The 22,564-nt window shown below is 46.6% G+C and overlaps 1 protein-coding gene across 10 annotated transcripts in view; it reads right to left on the bottom strand.

The window, feature by feature from the left end:
• Positions 1-7,307: 7,307 nt before the first annotated feature.
• Positions 7,308-22,564, bottom strand: part of LOC128324449 (uncharacterized) — a 275,349-nt gene continuing 260,092 nt past the window's right edge. For 9 of the 10 annotated variants that reach the window (XM_053249017.1, XM_053249016.1, XM_053249015.1 and 6 more), the window contains 5 exons: positions 11,330-11,353; positions 10,570-10,598; positions 8,868-9,359; positions 8,559-8,783; positions 7,308-7,593 (listed from right to left, as the gene is read on the bottom strand). In XM_053249017.1, the coding sequence (XP_053104992.1) occupies positions 7,418-7,593; positions 8,559-8,783; positions 8,868-9,359; positions 10,570-10,598; positions 11,330-11,353 (946 nt within the window). In that variant the 3' untranslated portion in view covers positions 7,308-7,417. Of the gene's footprint in view, positions 7,594-8,558; positions 8,784-8,867; positions 9,360-10,569; positions 10,599-11,329; positions 11,354-22,564 lie in introns of those variants that run through there. The other variant, XM_053249025.1, reaches the window with a different exon arrangement.

Raw genomic sequence — 22,564 nt, 5'->3', positions numbered from 1 at the left:
TAAAACACGAATTGTATATGGAAAAGGCTGGACAGGCTGATCTGACATTGCAACTTACGTTACAGTGGGATAAGAAGACACATGCGATATTGCAGCTGAAGCAGACTCCTAAAGCAGGTCCATGTGGCAGGGAATATAACACACAGTTACATTAGGGATGTGCCCGGACCGGTCCGGACCTGGGCGGTTCGTTTCGGGTGGGGGGTTGCTTTAAGAGCAGGGGGAGGGTTTATTAACCCCTCCCACTGCTTTCCCGCTCTGGCGCCCGTAATTTTAGTAGTAATTGGGGCGGCAGGATACCTCCCTGCCGCCCCTTCCCCCCTTTCGCTATGAAAAGCTCCCAGGAGTCCTCTGCGCGTGCACACACATCACAGAGACGTGAAGCGCGCACACAATGTCCGTGCGTGCAGAGGACTCCTGGGAGCTTTTCATAGCGAAAGGGGGGGGAAGGGGTAGCAGGGAGGTATCCTGCTGCCCCAATTACTACTAAAATTACGGGCACCAGAGTGGGAAAGAAGCAGGAGGGGTAAGTAAACCCTCCCTCCGCTCTTAAAGCAACCCCCCATCCCAGTGCCGGACCGGAGTTTGGCGGTTGCGTTCACACCCCTAAATTACATGCCAATGACATCAGAAAATGGTTGTTATCAGAGCTGAGGCTCACATTCAATGTGTTCAGGGTAGCGATCAATAATAAAGAACTGGAATCATTTTATATAAAGACTGTGGACTCTTAGATTCCAAAATAGCAAATGCATACACATCAGCTTTCATACAGGCATCAGTAGCCACCAAATAAGTATTATACCACTACCCTTTACATCACAAAGGTTTAATATATGATCCATTTCAAACTGATAGAATAGATAGTGTGTAGAATAAGTGAGAAAGAAATGCATTGCTGCAAAATAATATTTCTTTTAAAGAATTAGTAAAGAAAAAGCTGTAATAAAGAATGTGAAGTATTAATGCCGGATGTCGAACTGGCTTAAAGCAGACCAAATTTTTAGATTCAGAGGAGCTTTGATTGATAATCTTCAATCCTGGCCACACTAGAGACCTTCTAACACAGATTGTCCTATCTGGATGTCACCAGCTGTCCCTTCAGCTTTTTGTTTGACCAGCTTAGCTCTCATTAGCAACTTTGGGGGATATAGAAGGCCCAATATTCCTAGGCCTCAGTGGCAGCAGCAAAAACAAAAACTGTGGGGCAAACTGCATTTCTGGATGAGCAAGCTGCGTTTCGCATGTTAAATTTCTGAAACAAATAGGACACTTGCCCCTTTTGCCTTCTCTCCCCTGGAACTGCCTTTGCTGGGCCTTCACAACTTGTGACCCAAGAAGCTGAATATAATATCTAACTAGCAACAACATACGGTGGCACACCAGAGATTCAGTAAACCTCTTGTTTTTTATGCTTGCCAGGGACTGCAAAAAGCACCAAGACTGTCAAGTGTCTGCCAAGCCACAATAAATAATAATACTCTACATTTGTATATCAGTGTTTGTATACTTCACATATATTATCATGTTGTAATCCTTACAATCTGGTTAATTGAATACATATTACTGTCTCCATATGGGACAGTAATGTGTATTGGGAAGCTGAGGCTGAGAGGGAATGGATTATGTAAGTAGTCATATTTGGCTAGGTAGGTCACAAAATGGATACCCAAAGTGAATGTTATAATAATGCTGGTACTGGTAAGGACCCTCCTGGTTCTATCCAGTGGTGTAGCAAGTAGGGATGTGTGAAGAGATTCAGAAACAAATGAGTTTGACTTAGAGCCGTTTCAGTTCGACAATTTGGGGGCGAGCTGAACCACCCCCGGCTGTTCGGGGGGTTTGGGGACCAAAAAGTTAAAATTTCCAAACTTACCTCCTCCAGGGGCTTCTTCAAGGTGGTGGTAGTGGGTCTGTGGAGGTTCCCCATCCCCCCACCAGCCTCTGTTATGCACTCATCACCCGGTTTGGGCAGTCTTCAGCCCTTTCCAGGCCTTTCCCCCGGCGCAGTGGCCATTTTGGAGGCTGCCAGGCATGTGCAAATGGCCCTTTCATTACCTACCCAGCCATGCAAAGGCCACTTGCGCATGAGTGGCAGCCTCCAAAATGGCCACAGTGCCGGAGGAAAGGCCCATAAAGGTCCAAAGACCACCCAAAACGGGTGATGTGTGCATAACAGAGGCTGGCGAGGGGAGGGGGAACCTCCACACACACACACACACTGCCTCGGATAAGCCCCCCTGGAGGGGGTAAGTTGATTTTTTTTTTTTTACTTTTTGGTCCGCGAACCACCACCACCACCCGGGACCAGGGTGGGTTCAAAGGGGTGCCGGACCAAACTGACCTAGTCCGCTTTGGGTCCAATTTGGACTCAAACCAAACTGGGCCAGCTGGTTCCATGCACATCCCTAGTAGCAAGATCTGAAGGGGTCTATGTTCCATACTTGAACATTGCGTGCGCCCCCCCCCCCCTTGCAGCACCAAAGGCACCAACAAAATTTTATGAGGTGACTCAGCGGACTGAGTTTGGAAGGTCCCATTGCTGCCCACCCATGTGTCTCCCCCCACCCTCAGTGCCAGAGAATAGCCAGCACACATGGGGCCAGGGCAGCCATCTGCCCACTCATTCAATTCTTAGAGAAAGCTACCCCGTGCTTCTGCATGAGTCAGTGTTCTAGCAGACTGCTCAATTATGCAGAGAAGCAGCAGGCAGCCTCCTCTGTGAATGAATACTTTGGACTCACAGGAGCTTTTAATCAGTTATTTTCTCACAGCACACTAGTAGTTTTCCCCTGGCACTCAGCCCCACAGTTTGGCAATTACCACCTTATAGGCTTGTGCATTTCGGTTTCAGTACAAAACGTTTTGTGTCCGAAAATGGCAATTTCAGAGGTTTTGTAACCAAAACAAACTCAAGAATTTAAAAACAGAGATTTTTGTTTCCAAATCGAAATGACTGTGTTTCAGACAGAATGCTTTGTTCTTCGGAAAAGCATTGCAATTCAAATTGACTTCTCTGACTCTCTCCACTCCAGCTGAGGCACTGAGTGATTAGCAGAAGATAAGATATGCAAAAAGCTGTTGAGCATGAATGATTTAGTAATGTATGTGTTGTATTCAGTGTGATTGAAATACAAACTGACCTTGCAAAGGGATTTGGAAGACAGCATTTTGAGACAGAAATACCCAAATATTTTTGGGAGCTCAATGCAATTCCAAAGCTCTTGCTAAAAGCCATGGTATAAATTCTGTGAAGAAGCTTTTCGAGAAGCTGGTTAGGAAAGTTCTGAAATTACACAGGTTTTTCTTTCCAAAGGTTTTGAAAGAATATCTTGACTTGTTCAGGGGTCTTTTGAAGAGCTATTTTGTTTTTCTTCTGATTTTTATGAGTTATAGTGGTGTCTAAGTTTTGTTGCCCAAGTTGAGCAGTCTAATATAATTTAGGCCACAATGTAATTTGGTGGGACATGATGTCTAAGCCAGTGGTTCACAACTTTTACCATTGCAGGGACAGGTCATCCACATGGGACTACAGAAGACAAAAGGAGGGGTGGGTGAGGAATAGCCCTGTCAATCAGAGGCGTAACTAGGGAAAATAGCGCCTAGGGCAAGCACTGAAATTGTGCCCCTGTCCAAACAGGAATGAAGGGACTTGTAGTCAATAATATCTGGAAATCCTTGTTAAAAGGAACACTGTACCATCTAGACATGGTTGTTGATCAAAACCTGAAAACATAAGCCATCTCTGTAAAAGACTTAGAATAGCAGTCAGGAGTTATGCAAGGATTCCAAGTGTCATTTTCTCTGTCTCATCTCATTCTTTTTAAAAAACATGACTTTGTCCTAGAGCAGGCCTGCTCAACTTAGGCCCCCCAGCTGTTTTTGGACTACAACTCCCATAATACCCAACCACAGTGGCCAATAGCCAAGGATTATGGGAACTGTAGGCCAACATCTGCGGAAGGGCCAAAGTTGAGCAGCCTTGTCCTAGAGGATCACCTGCCCAAATAGCCACTAGCAAAATAGGGGAAGAAGAAGGTGGTGGTGTTGGGGGCGTGTCTATAAACCAGTGAATGATTCCTGCCAGCCTTTGTCCTATGAGGACTGTTGGCTCATGATGGGGTATATGTGCATTCACCACACCAGTGCTTACTTTGACACAAAGAGGGAGGAGGATACATTAGTTTGCCACACTAGACAGAGGCATCTGCAACAGGAGCAGACAGCCAAGTTCTGCCACGGCCAAAACCAGCCCCTGCCAGATTAAGAAATCATTGTAATTTGCCCCTTCCTGTCACAAGCAGTGTGCTGTTCTTTTATTACTGACTCTAACTCTCAAATATCCCAGTCATGGATGGAAAATTCAGGGTCAATTTACAAGAGACACATTTTCTACATGGAAGTTTCTTCTGTGCAGGTGTTGTGCAGAAACCCATGTGTGGTAACTGCCAGGGGCATAGCAAGGTTGGAATGGGCCAAGATGAGATTTTAAAATGGGCCCCCAGCCCCTCAAAGTCCAGGGCTTCCACACATCCCAGGCCCCCAAGGATTTAAGTCTGATATTTCAAAAAAAGTATGCTGCCTGGAAATACATCTCACTGAATACACACATGCACACTTCACAGTATATAGTGATATACATTGAGTACTATATATTTGTGCTACTTTTAATGCCTAGAACACACTAGCAACGCTAATTATTAAAATAGCCCCCTCACTGCAGATTAGCAAAGGAGACTTTCAACCATGCAGGGTGAGCCTGTGTTTGTTTTCTCAGAATTCTGAACAAATTCAGTCAAGTTTGATTCCAGGAGGTTTTTCACACGAGGCTTCTAAAGCCCTTTAACACACATCTCCTCTGGAATGGAGGTGCTGCATTCACATGTTGGCCAGATTGACCCTGAAGTCCCTGCAAGTTATTGGAGAGCAGTTCACACACAAGAAAAATAAAATAAAATAAAAGCACAACACATGCTTCACAGTTCTCACTCAGACCTTCTGGGTTGCAAAACAACTTGAACATAAGTGCATATATAACATAAGAACATAAGAACAGCCCTGCTGGATCAGGCCCAAGGCCCATCTAGTCCAGCATCCTGTTTCGCACAGTGGCCCACCAGATGCCGCTGGAAGCCTACAGGCAGGAGTTGAGGGCATGTCCTCTCTCCTGCTGTTACTCCCCTGCAACTGGTACTCAGAGGCATCTTGTGTTTGAGGCTGGAGGTGGCCCACAGCCCTCCAACTAGTAGCCATTGATAGACCTCTCCTCCATGAAGTCATCCAAACCCCTCTTAAAGCCATCTAGGTTGTTGGCCATCACCACATACTGTGGCAGAGAGTTCCACAAGTGGATCACACGTTGTGTGAAAAAGTACTTCCGTTTGTTGGTCCTAGACCTCCTGGCAATCAATTTCATGGAGTGACCCCTGGTTCTAGTGTTGTGTGAGACGGAAAATAATCTCTCTCTCTCCACGCCATGCATGATTTTATAGACCTCTATCATGTCTCCACGCAGTCGTCTTTTTTCTAAACTAAAAAGCCCCAGGTGTTGTAGTCTTGCCTCGTAAGAAAGGTGCTCTAGACCCCTGATCATCTTGGTTGCCCTCTTCTGTACCTTCTCCAGTTCAACAATGTCCTTTTTAAGATGTGGTGACCAGAATTGTACGCAGTACTCCAAGTGTAGTACTGCGTACTATAAATGAATGAAAGAATGAATGAATAAATATTTGTTCCAGAAGTTTTTGTAATTTTATGACATGAAACAAGCCACTTATAAGCCTTAGATAGTTTTTGTTTTTAAAGCCAGCACATTTTTCAGTCTGTTTTAAATTAAATATTCAGAGACTTCTCAGTCTCACCCCACCACCCATATCAAAGCCCTATGGCAAGCAGATCCCTATATACAGGGGTAACCACAAAAAGGAATTTACAGCCTACCTTGCAAAAGCTGTGCTGAATGGTCTGGTCTGCTGCAGGGAGCTCTGCCAGCCTCCTTTCTGGCTTGCTGGGGCAGTTCAGGCTTCAGGGAGGCCTACTCGGAGGCCTCTCTGGAAGCCCCGCCCACCCGCCGATCAGCTGAGAGGCAGGGAGAGAAGAGCTCTGCAGTTTGCAGGCTGCTCCGATCCAAGGCCAGAGCTGGAGGCAAGTGGCTGAGGGGCCCTGGGGCTGGGCAGGTGGGCAATGGGGTGGGGGTGGCAGGAACTGGTGTGGTGCCCCCACCTCAGTGGCTCCTAGGTCACCTGCCCTGCCTGCCCACCCCCCACCCCCCAGTTCCGCCTATGGTCTCTTTGAGTTCTTTCCCCCAAGTGTGGATTGCCCATAATTAGGAGATTGCTCATAGCAGGGATGGGATGTCCTGGATGGGGACCCGATGCAGAGTTTGCCTCTTTAGGTCCTTTTCTCTGAGTCTCAGCAGGGATGGAAGGCCCTGGGAGAAGGCCTAATACAGAGGTTGCTTCTTTTGGGTTCTTTCCTTGGAAGATCAGCAGGGATGGAACATCCTCGAAGGGAATCTGATATGGAGGTTGCTTCTTTTGGTTCTTTCCTTGGAAGATCAGCAGGGCCGGAAGGCCCTGGGAGGAGGCAGATATCAATGTTGCCTTTTTTGTTCTCTACTGGGAGTGTCATGCTCTACAGAGAGCCTTTTCTTCCTGCAAAGGAAATGGGGGGGCACCTCCTAGCTGCTCCCCCAGGGCCAAATCAGTCACTCAGCTTGACTCTTTGCCTGGATCCAAGCCTCCAGCCGCTGCTTTGGCTCTTGGTGGAAAATAAGGGGGCTGGAGAATAACGTTTGGCCTCCTTCCCATTTGGAACACTTGGCCTTGTTTCCATTATTCCTGCCACCCAGCAGCCCTGAGTGGTTCACCTAACCCAGGGCTGCACCACTTGGGCCTTCCAGCTGTTGTTGCGTTACAGCTCCCATAGTCCCCAGTTGCACTAACCAATAGTCAGGGTTGAGGGAACTGTAGTCAAACAGCAGCTGTAGGGCTGGTGTTGTGCAGCCCTGCCCTAAATCAAGCTTCCCCTTCTGCATCACCACTCCATCCTCTTCCACAAGAGGCAGATCCCTCTTCAGGGCCAAAATCAGGCCTCCTAGTCATACATATTGGGGCAGACAAGCTCTGTATAAGCCTCCTGGCAAGGAGCAGTCTATCTTGAGCTACCTCTTGAACCTCTCAGAACATCTCTTGGCCCCAAGAGGACTGGCCATAGAGCCTTTTCTGTGGCTGGGTATGACCCAAAGACACTTTTACCCAACTCTGCCCAAAGAATATTCAAAGTAAGACAACTTTATTTTCTTTTAAATCAACTTTTTTATTTTTAAGCAGTAAATATGCATGCTCTATTGCTGTTTTATCTCTACATCCCATCCTATTAAAACAAATGTTTAATATTTTAAAAATAAATATGCAGCATTTTATTGCTGGTTTTGGTCTTTCTCTCTTTCCTCCTCAACATCCAGCTCCCTTGGAGGAACCAGGATCCCAATAGTGGCTTCCACACTTGCCAGTCTGCTCTGCAGTCTTCGGAGATCTCCCCTCAGTGCCTTGATGTTTTGCAAACATTCCTGGCAGATGCGGAGGTGTCTTTGGCCTTGAAGGAAAGAAAACAAAGAGGGTCAAGGGGCCTGTCCTCCACAATACCAGTCCCTGCACTGACTTCTAGTCCCTTTCCATGCCCAGCATGGACTTCCCATCTCTACCTTGAAAACCCTCCATGGCTATGCCCCACCCTGTCCCTCTGCACTGATCCTCCCCCCTCCCCCAGCTTGCACCCCGTCAGGTTGGTTTTTGCTCCTCCAGCTTCTGTCTTCAGCCACCTGGAGGTCTCCTGCTCTCTAAAACTACTCTTTTTCTTCTCCCTCGCTGACCCTTGGGTCTGGAACCGCCACTCATGTGGGCCCATCTCTCTCTCCTATCCTTCCAATGCAACCCACCTCCTCTGCGCAGCTTTTGGCTTAATGCCTCAGCAGAGGCAGCTCCAACAGCTTGAACTGAATGTCCCTTATGCTTTCCTTCTCTTCCTCACTTCTCTCTCCAAAGCCAAACTTTAGACTGTATGCTCCTGGTGGCCGGGAACTTTTGCCCATGTACATTGACGATGCTATAAGGAGGATTATGATAAGCACAATTGTATGTCATCCTCCTTGGTTTCTTGTTTCAGCCCAGCTTGAACTCAAAAGGGCTGATATTAGCATTCATATTATTAGCATTCATGAATTTAATATTCACATTCTGCTCTTCCTCAAGCAGCTCAGGGAGATATACATAGTTATTTTTCCCTCCTAACAACGCTAAAAGTTAAGTTAGACTGTGGGACAAGTGACTGGCCCAAAGTCACCCAGCGAGGTTCATGGCTGGATGAGAATTCAAACCCAGGTCTCCCTGGTCTTAAGGAGGTACAGTTTAAATACATACATATCGTTCCCCCGCTTGTCCCACCTCAACTTCCCTCTCCTTCCTCTATTGCTTGCCCATCTCTGTTTTTAGACTATAAGTGTTTTAGATTGTAAAACAACAATGAGGATGGAAAAGGGGTGCTGCCTCTGTGAGACTTACGGTCATTCAGATGATGGAACTGCAAATCCATCAAACTCTCCAGGGTTTCTTTTACATAGCTGAGTTCCAGCTTTAGAGAATGTGGGGAAGGAGGAGGAGGGGAAGAGGGATGCAGGAGGAAAGAAGAGGTGGAGGGTGGGATGGAGCCAACTTCCAGCGAGGCAGAAGATAATAATGAACCGGACCCAGGAGAGCGGAGACATGCAGCAGGGCCTTCAGGAACATCTGCAAGAGAGAAGAAGCAACAGATGGTCAGACGGAAACGCTGGCATACTACCTCACCCGCCATCACTTGCCCTCACTGCTCACCATGAGAAGCTGGAAGGGATCCTGGCACTGAAGTTGCCTCATTGAGTTCTCCCTCCAGAATATCAGTGTGGATGCGAGGTCCTGAAAGGGATCCTGGCACTGAGGTTGCTTCATTGGACTCATCCCCCAGAATGTCATTGGTGATGCAAGGTTCTGGAAGGGATCTTGGCACTGACATTTCCTCATTGAGCTCTTGCTCCAGAATATCAGTGGGGATGTGAGTTTCTGTAAGGGATCCTGTCACCGACGTTTCCTCATTGAGCTCTTCCTCCAGAATATCTGTGGGGACGCGAGGTTCTGGAAGGGATCCTAGCATTGAGGTTTCTTCATTGAGCTCTTTCCCCAGAATGTCAGTGGGGACATGAAGTCCTGGAAGGGGTCCTGGCACCAAGTTTGCCTTATTGGGCTCTTCCCCCAGAGGGTCCCCCAGAACATGGTGCAACATGGGTCCCCCAGGACATGGAGCAACATGGGTCGGATTTCTGGGATGACCTGAAAGAGAGGAAATAAAGCAGGAATCTGGAAATGAGGATGGCCCATAGCCCTGATAGAAATTGCCTCTCCTTTCTGCCTAGGTTAACCAGTGCAGCCTGGGATTGTGGGTGAGGTGGTCCACCCAAGGAAACAAGCAAGGGATGAAGAGGAATACATTGCATAGCACTGGCAAGGCAGCCCTCACCAACTACGCTTCAGAAGGGAGTGCAATGGCTAGGCTCTATCTGCTGAACATACCAATGCAGCTGCCTTCTACCAAGTCATACCCCTGGCTCACTTTGCCCTACTCTGGCTGACAGCCACTCTTGGGCAGAAGCCTTTCCCTGGATAGCTAAGATCCTTTAACAGAAGATGAAGAAGACTCAACCCAAGACCTTGTGCATGCAAAGCACCTGTTCCACTACTGGACTATGGGCCCTCCCATAGCTGTGAGGAAAGAGGCTTCTCCTTTGATCAGAATGGGAGCTGATGGTTCACATGGACTAAACAATGCATTTGCTCTCTGGCTGAAGCAACAACCCCCAGTTACAGCCTTTTGACCTATGTGCGGGGGTAGGGGTGGGGCTTGAAAATCTGCCTGGATGCCATAAGTAGGAAGCATAGCTATGATCTGAGGAATGCAGGCCCAGCTCCGAGGGGCAGAAAACTGGGGTCAGAGAAAGAAAGAGTCTCTTTGGACTGATCTCAGAGCTCATTGGCCAGGAAATGTTGCCCTTGTTTGCAGGTGATCCTCCGTTTCCATCTTAACCCATGTAATTGTCAAAAAAAGAGATGCATTGGAAACAAGACACCAGCATTCTTTAGCTTCCTCTTCTCCAAGGCAGGGGGAACAAGGCCCAGAGGATGTCTTGGGGCTGGGTGTGGGCAAAAGGTTCTTGCAGGGCTTTTTCAGAAGTGCACCACCTCCAAGGGAGAATTACCAAACCTGCCTGCCTGCTGCCACAGCCCTTTCCTCATCTCCTCCTAGAAGGGAGGGTCTCCAGATGTGACTTGCCCGGGCCCCCTGGTCTCCTCCAACACTTTTGGCTGCAACAAGTGCCAGCAGCAAAGGATAGAGGTGGATGAACCTGCCCTCCTATTATTCATCCATCAGATGGACGTCTGCCTATCTCTCTCCATTGTCAAAGTGAAACAGGTCTCCAAGGAGACACTCCCTGGGGGGTTGAGGAGCCCTGAGAAGAAGCATGCACTCTCGTCATCCACTTACCAGTCTGTGCCCCCTCTTCATCTTCATCCCTGCAGAGATAAGGAGAAACATTCTTAGTAGCGAATCACAGGAAATCGAGGCGTCCCCCCAGTAATCCTAGGGGGTGCTGTGCCATCCCAAGCATGCCCTCACCCATAATCCTTCTAGAAGGCCCTGCTAATTTTGGATGATTCAATACTTGGGAGCAGTGAAAGTAATTGCTATTGAAAGTCACTCACTACATTTTGCTCAGATTGTTTTCACTTGAGGATTGACTGGTTGACAGGGCGGGGGGCAGACCCACTCTTGTAGTTTATAGATATGAGACCAGCTTTCCCACCCCTCTCCAGAGAAGATTTTCAATATTTTAAAAAGCCCCCCCCCCAAAAGGGGGACACTTCAGCTAAAAGAACATACATACGGTTTTTGTTTTTAAAATTTGAATAAGAGGGTTTAAATTTGTGACAACTCGAATCCCCGCCTGTATGTTCCCCAGACTATGGGAAACACCTATATCGGGCAACAGCAATATAGGAAGCTGCTGAAAGGCATCATCTCACACTGTGCGGGAGATGGCAATGGTAAACCCCTCCTGTATTCTACCAAAGGCAACCATAGGACTCTGTGGTCACCAGGAGTTGACACCGACTCGATGGCACACTTTTACCTGGGTTTGGGCTATGTCAGAACAACCCCCACCCCCTCCACCCCCCATCCCTTTAGCTGGCCACACCAGAGCCAAAAGCATTAAGAGGAGTCAAGAGAGGGAAAAGCAACTCACTTTGGTTCTGCCTCTGGGTGAGACCTATGGGAACATGAAAGAAGAAAAGGTTAGGCATATTCTTGGAAATAACATGGGGGTGCTGGCAGAGGGCAGCTTTTGAAGTCAGCTTCAACAGGTGGGCAGGATCCCCCCCCACACACACAAAACCCCAAGTGGGCCCACAGGGGCCAGCCATTAGCTCCTGGGTGCTACATTTTCATAGGTCTAGGACCTGTAAGCTTAAGAAATACAGTGGAAATCAGCCCAGCAAGTGATCTTCGAGGGCCACCTGCATTTCAAGGAGAAGCTGTGTGGTATGAATACTGGTCGTGAACTTGTGACCACTGAAGTTCACATAGGGAGCACAATGGCATGTAAAACAATGGAAAGGCATCTTTAAAAACCAAGTCCAGGCAGCCATTAGATTTTGCTTCCCCATCATGCCAGAGACTTACCTACAGTTCACCCATGACCAGCAGCCACCCATCCTGACAGCTGAGATGATAAGCTGATGATAAACGGACAGCCAAAGACAGCCAACTTATCAAAGATGCTGCAGCTTATCTAGAATGCTGCCAAGTGAGCCTCCTGCAGAATCCTCGCAGGTCTCCAAGGGGAACCATGACGGCAGAATTCTGTGGCTGATTGTGAGATCGCAAGATCAGTTACTGGTCACGCTGGTTCTGGTTTGAATCCAAACACTGTCTTGGTTGTGCAGCTCAAAGTGTCAAAGCACCAGGAGAGAGTCACCCCTGTCCTGCCCTCCCTGCTCCCCACATGTTTTCCACCTAATCACTTGCTGAAGTCCCTTAGCTAGGAAATCCCTCTACAACACATTTAGCACTAAGGCCTGTCTCTGTTCAGAATACACAAAAAAGAAAGCCAATTAACTTGTGGAACTAGGTGTGGTGATGATCCCTGGCTTAGATGGGTTTGAAAGGGGGTTAGAAACATTCATGGAGGAGGAGAGGCCCCTCTGTGGCGATTAGTCAGGATGGCTATAGAGAACCTCCAGGTGCACAGGCTGAATCCCAGATGCTGGGAACATGCAATGGGTGTGGCTGTTGCCTTTGCACTCTTTCATGAGTTACAGAGGACTCAGATGTTAACAGAGGACTCATGCAGGCTTATTATAAACCTGCACTAGCAGTGGCTGCAGCCCACCCCTATCCACAAGCATCCCCTTCCTTCAGCATTTGCTAACAGAAGGGAAAAGGCAAATGAATAGCAAGTGACAGACAGGGAAGGAGGGGGAAATGAGAAGGACAAAGAAAGAGGGGAAGCAAGAAAAATGATGGTGCCTCACAAAGAATGAGCGAGAGAAACAGAAGGCTGTAATGTACTTCTTGTATAAGGTTATGAAATGGAAAACAAACAATATTCAATATCTTGTTCCCCCCCCCCTTCCTCTGTTACTTCTTAGGCAACAACCCTTATTAAACTCCATAGGCCCAACTGCACAACATCTTAGTTTCCACTGCACTTTTTTTAAAAAAATGCACTGCATAGAATGAACCCAGCTGCACACCAAAATGAACCTTGGACTAAGGGACCTCCTATTTGGCCTCCCCAAAGACCCACCACGGCAGCTCATGGCCCCACAGTGGATCGATGAATCCTCCCAAGGATGCTACTCTTACATTTTTAGGGGATAGGCCAGGAGCATTCTAGCTATTGCTCCCTTATACTGTAGCTATTATTTTTGCCACTGTTTTAAAACCACATGTTTTTGTTGTTGTTGTTGGAAGTGCTTTTGCTTAATGTCTTGCTGACTATCAGCTGGTATGTATCCTTCACTTCCTGCCCCTCTGGCGGCTGCTGCCACCAACAGCACTGGAATTACTCTCCAGTATATTGTTTTATCAGTCACCTTAAGTGGCGCAGTGGGGAATGCTTGACTAACAAGCAGAAGGTTGTCAGTTCGAATCTCCACTGGTACTATATCGGGCAGCAGTGATATAGGAAGGTGCTGAAAGGCATTGTCTCATACTGCACAGGAGGAGGCAATGGTAAGCCCCTCCTGTATTCTTCCAAAAGAATACTACAGGGCTCTGTGGGTGCCAGGAGTCGAAATGCCCAATATAGGTGTTTACTATGGTCTGGGAAACATACCAGTGGGGATTTGAACTGGCAATCTTCTGCTTGTTAGTCAAGCATTTCCCCTCTGCACCACTTAAGGTGGTGTAGTCACTATAACTGGGCTCCATTTGGCACTATGGTCGGTCAGAAAGCTTTCCCACTGGGGAAAAACAGGAGAGAGCCCACCAGGAGCTTTCATAACACATTGTTTACATGGGTTGAGAGGTTTTGTTCAATAAAGACTGTTGTTTTGGGTAGGTTGCGGTGGGCAGTCATGTCAAAGAACTCAAGTTGGTTTGAAAAGTTGTATAGTTTGTTATGTTTATGTAATACTAGTGTTTTGAAGCCCGTTATAATAACGGGCGCTAGCCTTTTCCTCTCCCTTTTACTGTTTTTTTTTTTTAAATGCAGCCTCCGCCGCTGCCTCCGAAGTCCCTCCCTCCCTCCCTCCCTCCCAACTTCCGAAACCACCTTACCCTGGCCCGTGAAAGTTGAGCAAAGAAAGTCCTAAATTGAGGAGGGAGAGAGGAGCTCGCAAGCAGTGCTCCTCCCTCTGCAAAGGCTCTGCCCGAACTGGCGCTTGGGGCGGAAAGGACGCCTCTTGCGTCCTTTCAGTCCCAAGCGCCAGTTCGGGCAGAGCCTTTGCAGAGGGAGGAGCACAGCTTGCGAGCTCCTCTCTCCCTCCTCAATTTAGGACTTTCTTTGCTCAACTGTCACGGGCCAGGGTAAGGTGGTTTCGGAAGTTGGGAGGGAGGGAGGGTGGGACTTCGGAGGCAGCGGCGGAGGCTGCATTTTTGCTTTTAGTTTTCTTCGGCCTTCGCTCGGCCCCCGGTCCCGGCCTCCGTCTCCCTGGGCGGGTCTGGACCTCCGCCGCCATTCCCCCTCCCACCACCCACCGCGGCCCGTGTCTCCGGCCGGGGCGGCCACCCAGGGCTCCGGCGGGCCCGCCACCCACTGCCGCCGCGGCTCCAGCGGGCCCGCCACCCACCGCCACCGCCCGCAGCTCCGGCCGGGCCCTCCGCTCCCTGGGGCCTCTCCCTTGCCGCCGCGGGTGTCCTCTGGCCAAGGCGGCGGCGGCCAGTGTCCCCCGGCGCCGCTCACCCGGCTTCTTCGGGGCGGCCGCTTCTGGCCGCCTAAGATGGCCACCGGGTGTCGGTGGTCATGTCTCCCTTGCTCTGTTCTGCGCATGCGCTCTGCGCATGCGCAGAACAGGCCAGGGAGGCACGGACACATGCTTGGTGTCCGTCCACGGACGGACACCAAGCGTTTTATTATAGAGGATTAGGATTGATTTGACTATTAGTTCTAAGGCAAGTATTAGGCCCAAGACTGTAACAATTATTGTGGAGAACTTTGTTATGGGGGCTATAGTTATTGTTGTGGTTTGGTTGGTTGAATTGTTAGTGAAATCAAAAGGCCTGCTGCAGTGCTTCTTACCTTAGCAACAAAAGAATGCATGATATACATAGGATACAATATGTTCAATTATACATACATATTCACCCAGTATGTAGGGTGGAAGGGAGTGGGGGAGGAATATAGGTAGTTGGGGGGGTGAGTAAAAAGTCAGCGGGGGGGGGGTACAGGAGAAAGCCCACCAGCTGAAGCTTTCTCCGCAGTGCTTATATTGCTTTTGTTTTTTTAGGGAGGAAAGTTTTAGCAATGCCCCACTTGCAGCTCCACCCACCATCATTGGCACCAGAGGGATGCAGGAAGAAAGAAGAGGTGGAGGTGGAGGGTGGGATGGAGCCAACTTCCAGCGAGGCAGAGTATAATAATGAACTGGACCCAGGGGGCGGGGACATGCAGCAGGGCCTGCAGGATCATCTGCATTGGGCACTATAACCCCCACCCACTCTTTTGACCATGTGTCCATTTTAAAATCTGAATTAATTCAGATTCGGATTCGGATTAATTTGGATACAAAACAAAACTGGGGTGATTTGGAAGGCTTAATTTAGGACAAAATACAAAATGGGGTTGATTCGGATTTGGTACAAATCGAAACAGAAAAAATACAAAACGCGCAACCCTACCACCTTATGCAGCACTCAGTTATCTCCGGCATCTTGGACTGGGTTCCAGGATTTCCATGGTGATAGATGACTGTAGGCAATCTCATGCAGGCCCATCATGCCAGGATCACTTACAGAGTTGCAGAAGATGAAACTATTAGATACTCAGGGTTGCACCCTAGCAGAAGAACCTAGCGTGAACCTACATACTTGCATACTGCTTTACATGAAAGCATTAAAATATTGTTGTCATGTATAGTGGTCAGAATTCCAGCATATCACAGAGGTCTCAGTTGTCAATACCTAGCAAAAAAAATTTTGTTTATGCCTAGCAAAGTTGGCTGCTTGGGCATTTTGTTCTGTTTTATATGGAAATATATTTCTGTAATGTTTACAGATTACAATCCATTTCTTCACCCTTCTTTCCGCCATTTAAATGTCAAGCAGAGATGCTACCACATGAAGAATATGGATCATCACATTTTGAAAATGATATGGGAAGTTTATGCATGCCCAAGTAGTTAATTGTCACATATTCTGTTTTAATTTTAAAAACTGCCAGCAGATCTTAACTCTCATTATTGCCTAACAGTCCTAAAATAAGTAAGTAAGTAAGTAAATAAGTGTAACTGTGTGTGTGTGAGAGAGATGTGAGAGCTGGATTCAAAGCAAGAAAATTAACTTTTTGAATTTTGTAACAAGTTAGCAAAGCAGGACTTGGTGTTAAAAAGGAAAAACTCTTGTTGCAAATTTCAGATCAAAGCAATTATTTATTTCATGGATAAAAACACAACTAACTTGCACACAAAATTCTTATGCAGACATTGCACTCCTGATTGCTTTATCCTAGTTAGACAAAATGGGAGAGGCCTTATAGGACAAGACATAAACAGTGCAGTTTGAGATAACGTATGTTCTCTAGGAGGTCTCCAAAGCAAACATTCCTCATGCAATGAAAACTACAACCATTACCCATTATTGGACATTTGGCAAACTCTGACTGATCACAAAGTGTAGATCTAATGAATTAACTCATATTCAACAAAAACAAAGAACGAGAGAATGTAGTCTGTTGAAATTAAACTTTAAGATAAGGAAGTGGGTTCCATGCAGGTCATTGTTTCCACTTTGAACATGCATTTCTTTGGAGGAAAAAAACTGAGCAGATGACAATAACCCACATTTCTAATGTCTTAATTAGTATGGCATCATTTTGACAACAGTAAACGGCATAAGTAAGTTGTCTTTTAAAGGAATCAGTTGCATCCCAGTTAACCCCTGCCAACTGGGCAAAGGGGCACCTTTCAAAGTGGTGGTTTGGTGGTGGGAGGAGCAACTAGCCCTACTCTAGTAACTGGCCCATGTTCTCTATGGGAAGCATTTACTCATGCAACCCTCAGCTGCACTCTGAACTGGTGCAAGCCAGGAACAACTTTACCATGTGATTTACTGAGTGTGCTTGCATACTATTGCTACTTCTGTCAAATGCTTCACCAGAAGATGCGATTGGAAAGGCTACCCTCTACCTGAACATTTTGGGGCGCCAACTTCTTACCCAATACTTATCTCTCAGGTGTTCCATAGGGCCCATACAATACTCACATCCTTCTGTCTGTTGCCACTCCTTTCCGTATCACCCTATTGAACACCATGCCTGTAAATGGAGGCTGCTTAAATAGTCTCTTCAGATCACAACTTAGGAGAAATACATCTATTCTTATGAGACTTTGAGCAATTAATATGTGCATTGAATCAGCTCTAATAGGCTTCAGTTCAAGGAAAACAAAATAGCCTCCTATTCTGAAAGTAAATTCGTTGAGGTGGATCTTCAGCTAGAATAATACTTAGCATTTGTACCATACTTTTTGAGTGTGCAAAGCACTTCACATGATGCAGTCCTTACAACAATCCTGTAAGGTCAGGATTCCCAGATTGCAGCTGGGAAGCTAAGACCAAGAGGGAAAGGCTTGCCTAAGACCACCAACTGAATTTATGACAAAAATAAGGTTTGAATCAAAGTCCTGATTCACAGCTCAGTCTCATAACTACTCTACGACACCAGTGTGATAAATAGGTCCATAATGAAATAATGACTTTGTGCAGTATGTTATTGTGTAACCTTGAAGCATCTTCAGGCCCTTCATCATCCACTGGAAGTTCCTCAGGAGGATTTAAGAGACATCCTCCTTTGCCTTCCTCCTCCTCACTTTTACCTGATGTCAGTGTTCTCTTCCTCTGAAGTTTGTCTGGCTCCTCAACTTTCTCTCTTTTTCTTTTCCAAACATATCCAGACTTACCTGTTCTCCCCTTCTTCTGTCCTCTCACAGCTACCAACTGCTCTCTTAGAACAGTAACTTAGCACCCTTCGTAAGTGAATCTTCCTAGCAACCATAATTCCAATAGCCACTGCAGAACAAGCACCAAAAAACACATTGAGGTGCTCCACACGAGCAGTGTGGTAAGCATGTAGGGCTTGTGCAGGGAGAGCGGTGTCCCCACAGATGAGCATTCTGGCCACCCACATGATTGCTGGCTCCATCACGGAACCAGTAGGAGAGGCAGGGATCGGGGGCCGCCCAGAAGTCCAGGAATGCCCCACGTGAGTGCATGGGGCACTCTGGGGAGAGCCCCAATGCCTGGAGGCTTGTTGTAGCCTCCCAGTTGGAGGTCTCCTCATGAGTCGTTGCAGTGCAGAGCTGCTCCGAGGCATCTCACAATCAAGAAAATTGGGTTAGCAGAACGCTCACTCCGTTAACCTCATTTTAGGGGAGGGCTACTTTGATGGGCTAGCTGCCACTGAATCAATGGGCTCACCCAGTGGTTCTCACAATGTGGGGAAACCGGGCTGGGCTCCCTTAGCCCTGTTTCCCCCATGATGAGAATAGCCTCATTGACTCTTTCTTCTTCATTTCTTTCCCCATACTCTTCACACAAAGCATCTTTGAAAGCTAGTTGTACAGATCTATATAGGAACATAGGAAACTGCCTTATACCGTCAGACCATTGGTCCATCTAGCTGAGTGTTGTTTACACTGATTGGCAGCAGCCCTCCAGGGTTTCAGGCAGGAGTCTTTCCCAGCCCTACTCGGAGATGCCAGGGATTGAACCTGGGACCTTTGACAGATGCTGTTCCACTGAACTACAGTGTCCTCCCTACAGCTGAAGGGTTAAATATAGTGATCGTGAGGGTGAAGGAAAATTGTGTGTATGTTTTAAAGCTTGTTTTCAAACTCTTAACTCATCTTTGGCCAGTAACTAAAAGATAATAGTATTAATTGCAGATAAAGCAACTCTTTTCAGTGTAAAATGTTTCTTATAAAGCAGGAGATTAAAGCACAGACTGTAGGAGGAGGAGGTCTATCAACAAAGCAAATGGGATTATTAAAACAATCTCTAGCTATCTGGACAGTTCTGTGTTCCCTACAAATGTGTCTCCCTTCTCTTGATTCCTGCTGCTGTGCCATCTCAATTGACAAAGCTGTACACACTCAAAGCTGGTTGAATGGTACTTCAAATACCTCTCTATCAGAAACAGCTGTTCATACAAGTGCTCATGTGAGCAGTGTAACATCATGAAAGAGATTGCAGATCCCTCACCAGAAACAGGGAAATCATAACATGTGTTTTTTCTAATCATGATAATAGCCATGTCAATTTATGGAAATGCCCTCCTTCAAGAATCCACTACTCACATTTATTTGCAATGAGCTGGTTGACATATAGTTTGAACAAGCTGTTCTAGTAAGAATGAATCTGCCTACCTTCCGTTCACTATCCCTACAACTGGACTAAATTTGTCCAAATCAGTTAGGCAGTTCACAAGTTAGCCCACATACCTCAAACATTTATGCATCTGCCATCTTGAATTTGTCTGGATGACCATCACAAGCTATATGTTTGAGATATCCCTTTGTGTCCCTACAACTATACCAAATTTGGTCCAAACTGGTCCCCACTTGCACCTCAAATGTTTATGCATCCACCATCTTGGATCAGGGTGGATGACATCATTACAAACTACACCACTGAGGAGTCCCTATGTGTCACTCATTACAACTGTACCAAATTTGGTTCAAATTGGTTAGATAGGCCACAAATTAGCCTGCTTGATCCTCAAATGATGTGGATGTCATCGGAGTGGATGATATAATCACAAACTATGCCACTGAAGCGTCCCTATGTGTCCCTACAGCTGTAGCAAATTTGGTCCAAATTGGTTAGGTAGTTCACAAGTTAGCCCACCTGCACCCCAAACGTTTATGCATCCACCATCTTGAATGAGGGTGGATGACATCATCACAAATGGCACCATTAAGGTGTCCCTATGTGTCCCTACAACTATACCTGATTTGGTTCATACTGGTCCAGATGTTGTGAAGTTGAAAGGTGGGGACACAAACATGGATGGACACACACATGGAATGCCAGGTGATCTCATAAGCCTACTGGAAAGTAGGCCAATTAAAAATACCACAAGGTAAACAAGTTGTTCTAGTAAGAATTAATCAGCCTACTTTTCTTCTCTACATCTGGACTAAATTTGGTACAAACTGAGGTCCACAAGTTAGATCTCTAATGCCTCAAATGTTCATGTGTCCACCATCTTGGATCAGGCTGGATGTCATCATTACAAACTGCACCATGGAGGTGTCCCTGTGTGACACTCACTACAGCTGTTCTAAATTTGGTTCAAATTGGTTAGACAGTCCTCAAGTCTGTGCACTTGTGCCTCAAAGGTTTATGCATCCACCATCTTGGATCAGAGTGGGTGACATCATCACAAACTACATCACTGGGGCATCCCTATGTGTCCATTCAGCTGTAGCAAATTTATTTCAAAACGGTTAGACTGTCCACAAGTTAGTGCATTTGTGCCTCAAAAGTTTACATGTCAGGCATCTTGAATTGGGGTGGATGACATCATCACAATCTTCTCCATTGAGGTGTCCCTATGTGTCCCTACAGCTGTAGCAAATTCGGTTCAAATCGGTTAGGTGGTTCACAAGTTAGCCCACTTGTGCCTCAAAAGTTTATGCTTCTGCCATCTTGGATTGGTGTGGAAGACATTGTCACAAACTATGCCATTGAGGTGTCCCTATGTGTCCCTACAGCTGTACCCAATTTGATTCATATTGGTCCTGGCATTGAAAAGTTGATGGAGGGGGGACACACGGATGGACAAACACACACACACAATGCCGGGTGATCTCATAAGCCTATTGGATAGTAGGCTAAAAATGAGGTATCCTAAGTTCAGAGCTAACCCTACCATAGAGCAGAGTGAAGTGGCAGATTGTGGGCCTGTTCCGGGTAGTACAACAGCCTACACAGCACTCTTCCCATGGATGGCCTGTAAAGGGAGGAATGCAAAATGGCACAACACTGCTTTTCCTCATAACCTTCCTTCTCTACTAGAAAAAGATATTTGGCAGGTGGATGGGGGAGGAATAGTCAGTCATCTTTATTTGGTCAATTGACAAGCAAATCAAATAAATAAAACAGCAGCACAATCAAGAAATACATTAAACAATCTCACCAGTCCCACCACGCACCAGAGTGATCCGAATTCTACCAGCAATGTAGCAGAATTTCGCCACTGAATAAGAGACACTAGAGTCTTTATCTTCAAGTAAGAAGTTCACTAAAAGATGGTTAGGGATACAAAAATGCCCAGGACCATCAGAAAACCAAAACAGCAAGGGCACAATTAAACGCTTCCTGACATCTTGATAAAATTCACAGTAAAGTAACACATTGGCAACTGTCTCAATCTCATTAGGATTGCAGGGACATAGTCGCGCCTCTATCGGCCACTGATAAATGCTTTATGCCTTACTTGCCATAAAGTAAGGCAGATGGCAAGGCAGTAAAACGAGCTCTAGAAAAGGCCCAACGATACTTAGAAAAGGTGATCATGGACAAGTATGGGGCAATAGAGAATCCTGCCCATGTCCGGTCCCCATCGAACTCACCCCCCAGTCCGGTCCAGTGGTGGTCCACAATTTTTTTTAAAAAAAAATAAAAAGAATTCATAGGCCCGGCCTCGCAGAGGGCATTTGCTCATGTGCGATGGCGGCCAAAATTGCTGCCGCTCGCCTTTACAGAGACCAAAAGGGCCAAAAATACTACCTTTACCTGGCCGCGGCGGTGATGAGGGAGGCTGGGGGGGAGGGGAAACCCTTGCGGGGACACATCCACACACCCACGACCTACAGCAAGCCCCCTGAAGGGGCTACAAGTATTTATTTTTCTTTTTAAAAATTAAAAAAAAATGTGGACCTGTCCAGCAGTTCAGTTCCAGTCCGGACAGAACTGGGAGGGGGGGTTTCAGTTCGATCATGAACCTCCGGACCGAACTGTTGGACTGCCGGACCGGTCTTGCACATCCTTACTGGCTGCAAGTGGATCTTCAGCCAGTAGTTAATAATAATCCTCCAGGCCCTAGTTTCCACCTTTGGAAGCCCTGGCTCTAATATCTAAATGAGCTAGCAGTGCATTTAGGGGTGTTAAACAGCACTCTGAGAAAACCAGACTGAATACTTTCTAATAGGGTAAAATTTTTGTAAGGGCCCAATTTGGCTCCATAGGTGTGCTGTGACAGGGATTTAGCTATAAATAGCGTAATGACCACTGTGAAAAAACCACCACCTTTAGTACTAAAAAAATCTGAGTATGGAAGCAGAGCTCCTCTGAGCAGAATTAGCTACTGATTGAATATGGGCAGACAGGTGGGGGAGGAATAAATTGGGACTGTGATTTTAATCAAAAAAAGAGAAAAGGGATGAAAGGGAGGAGACACCATTTGGTGTTCTGCTTCAGGCAGCAAACTGCTGTTGGTTGGCACTGCACCCTCTTAACCCTTATCATACTGATTCAGAAAGGCAAATATTGTGAAAGAATATAGCATTACCAAATTTTAATTTTTGAGTATATATATTTTATTACACGAACTTGTCTATTTATTGTGAGCCCTGTATCTCATTTCTTGTTTGTTTTGGAGTATCACCTGTACTGGCTCATGGAGGCAGACTGGATCACTGGGGTTCATGGACAAAAAGACGCCACAAAAATTGCAAGCATATCCAGAAGGTATGAGTGTCTTGGAGTGGGCACTCCCAAGTAATCACAGGTTACATTTTTCCCCCTTCCATTGATTTTC

This window comes from Hemicordylus capensis, chromosome 4, assembly GCF_027244095.1.
Source record: "Hemicordylus capensis ecotype Gifberg chromosome 4, rHemCap1.1.pri, whole genome shotgun sequence".
In the NCBI taxonomy this organism is placed as follows: domain Eukaryota; kingdom Metazoa; phylum Chordata; class Lepidosauria; order Squamata; family Cordylidae; genus Hemicordylus; species Hemicordylus capensis.
The sequence above is the reverse complement of the archived record's forward strand: the minus strand, read 5'-3'. Positions and strand labels throughout refer to the sequence as shown.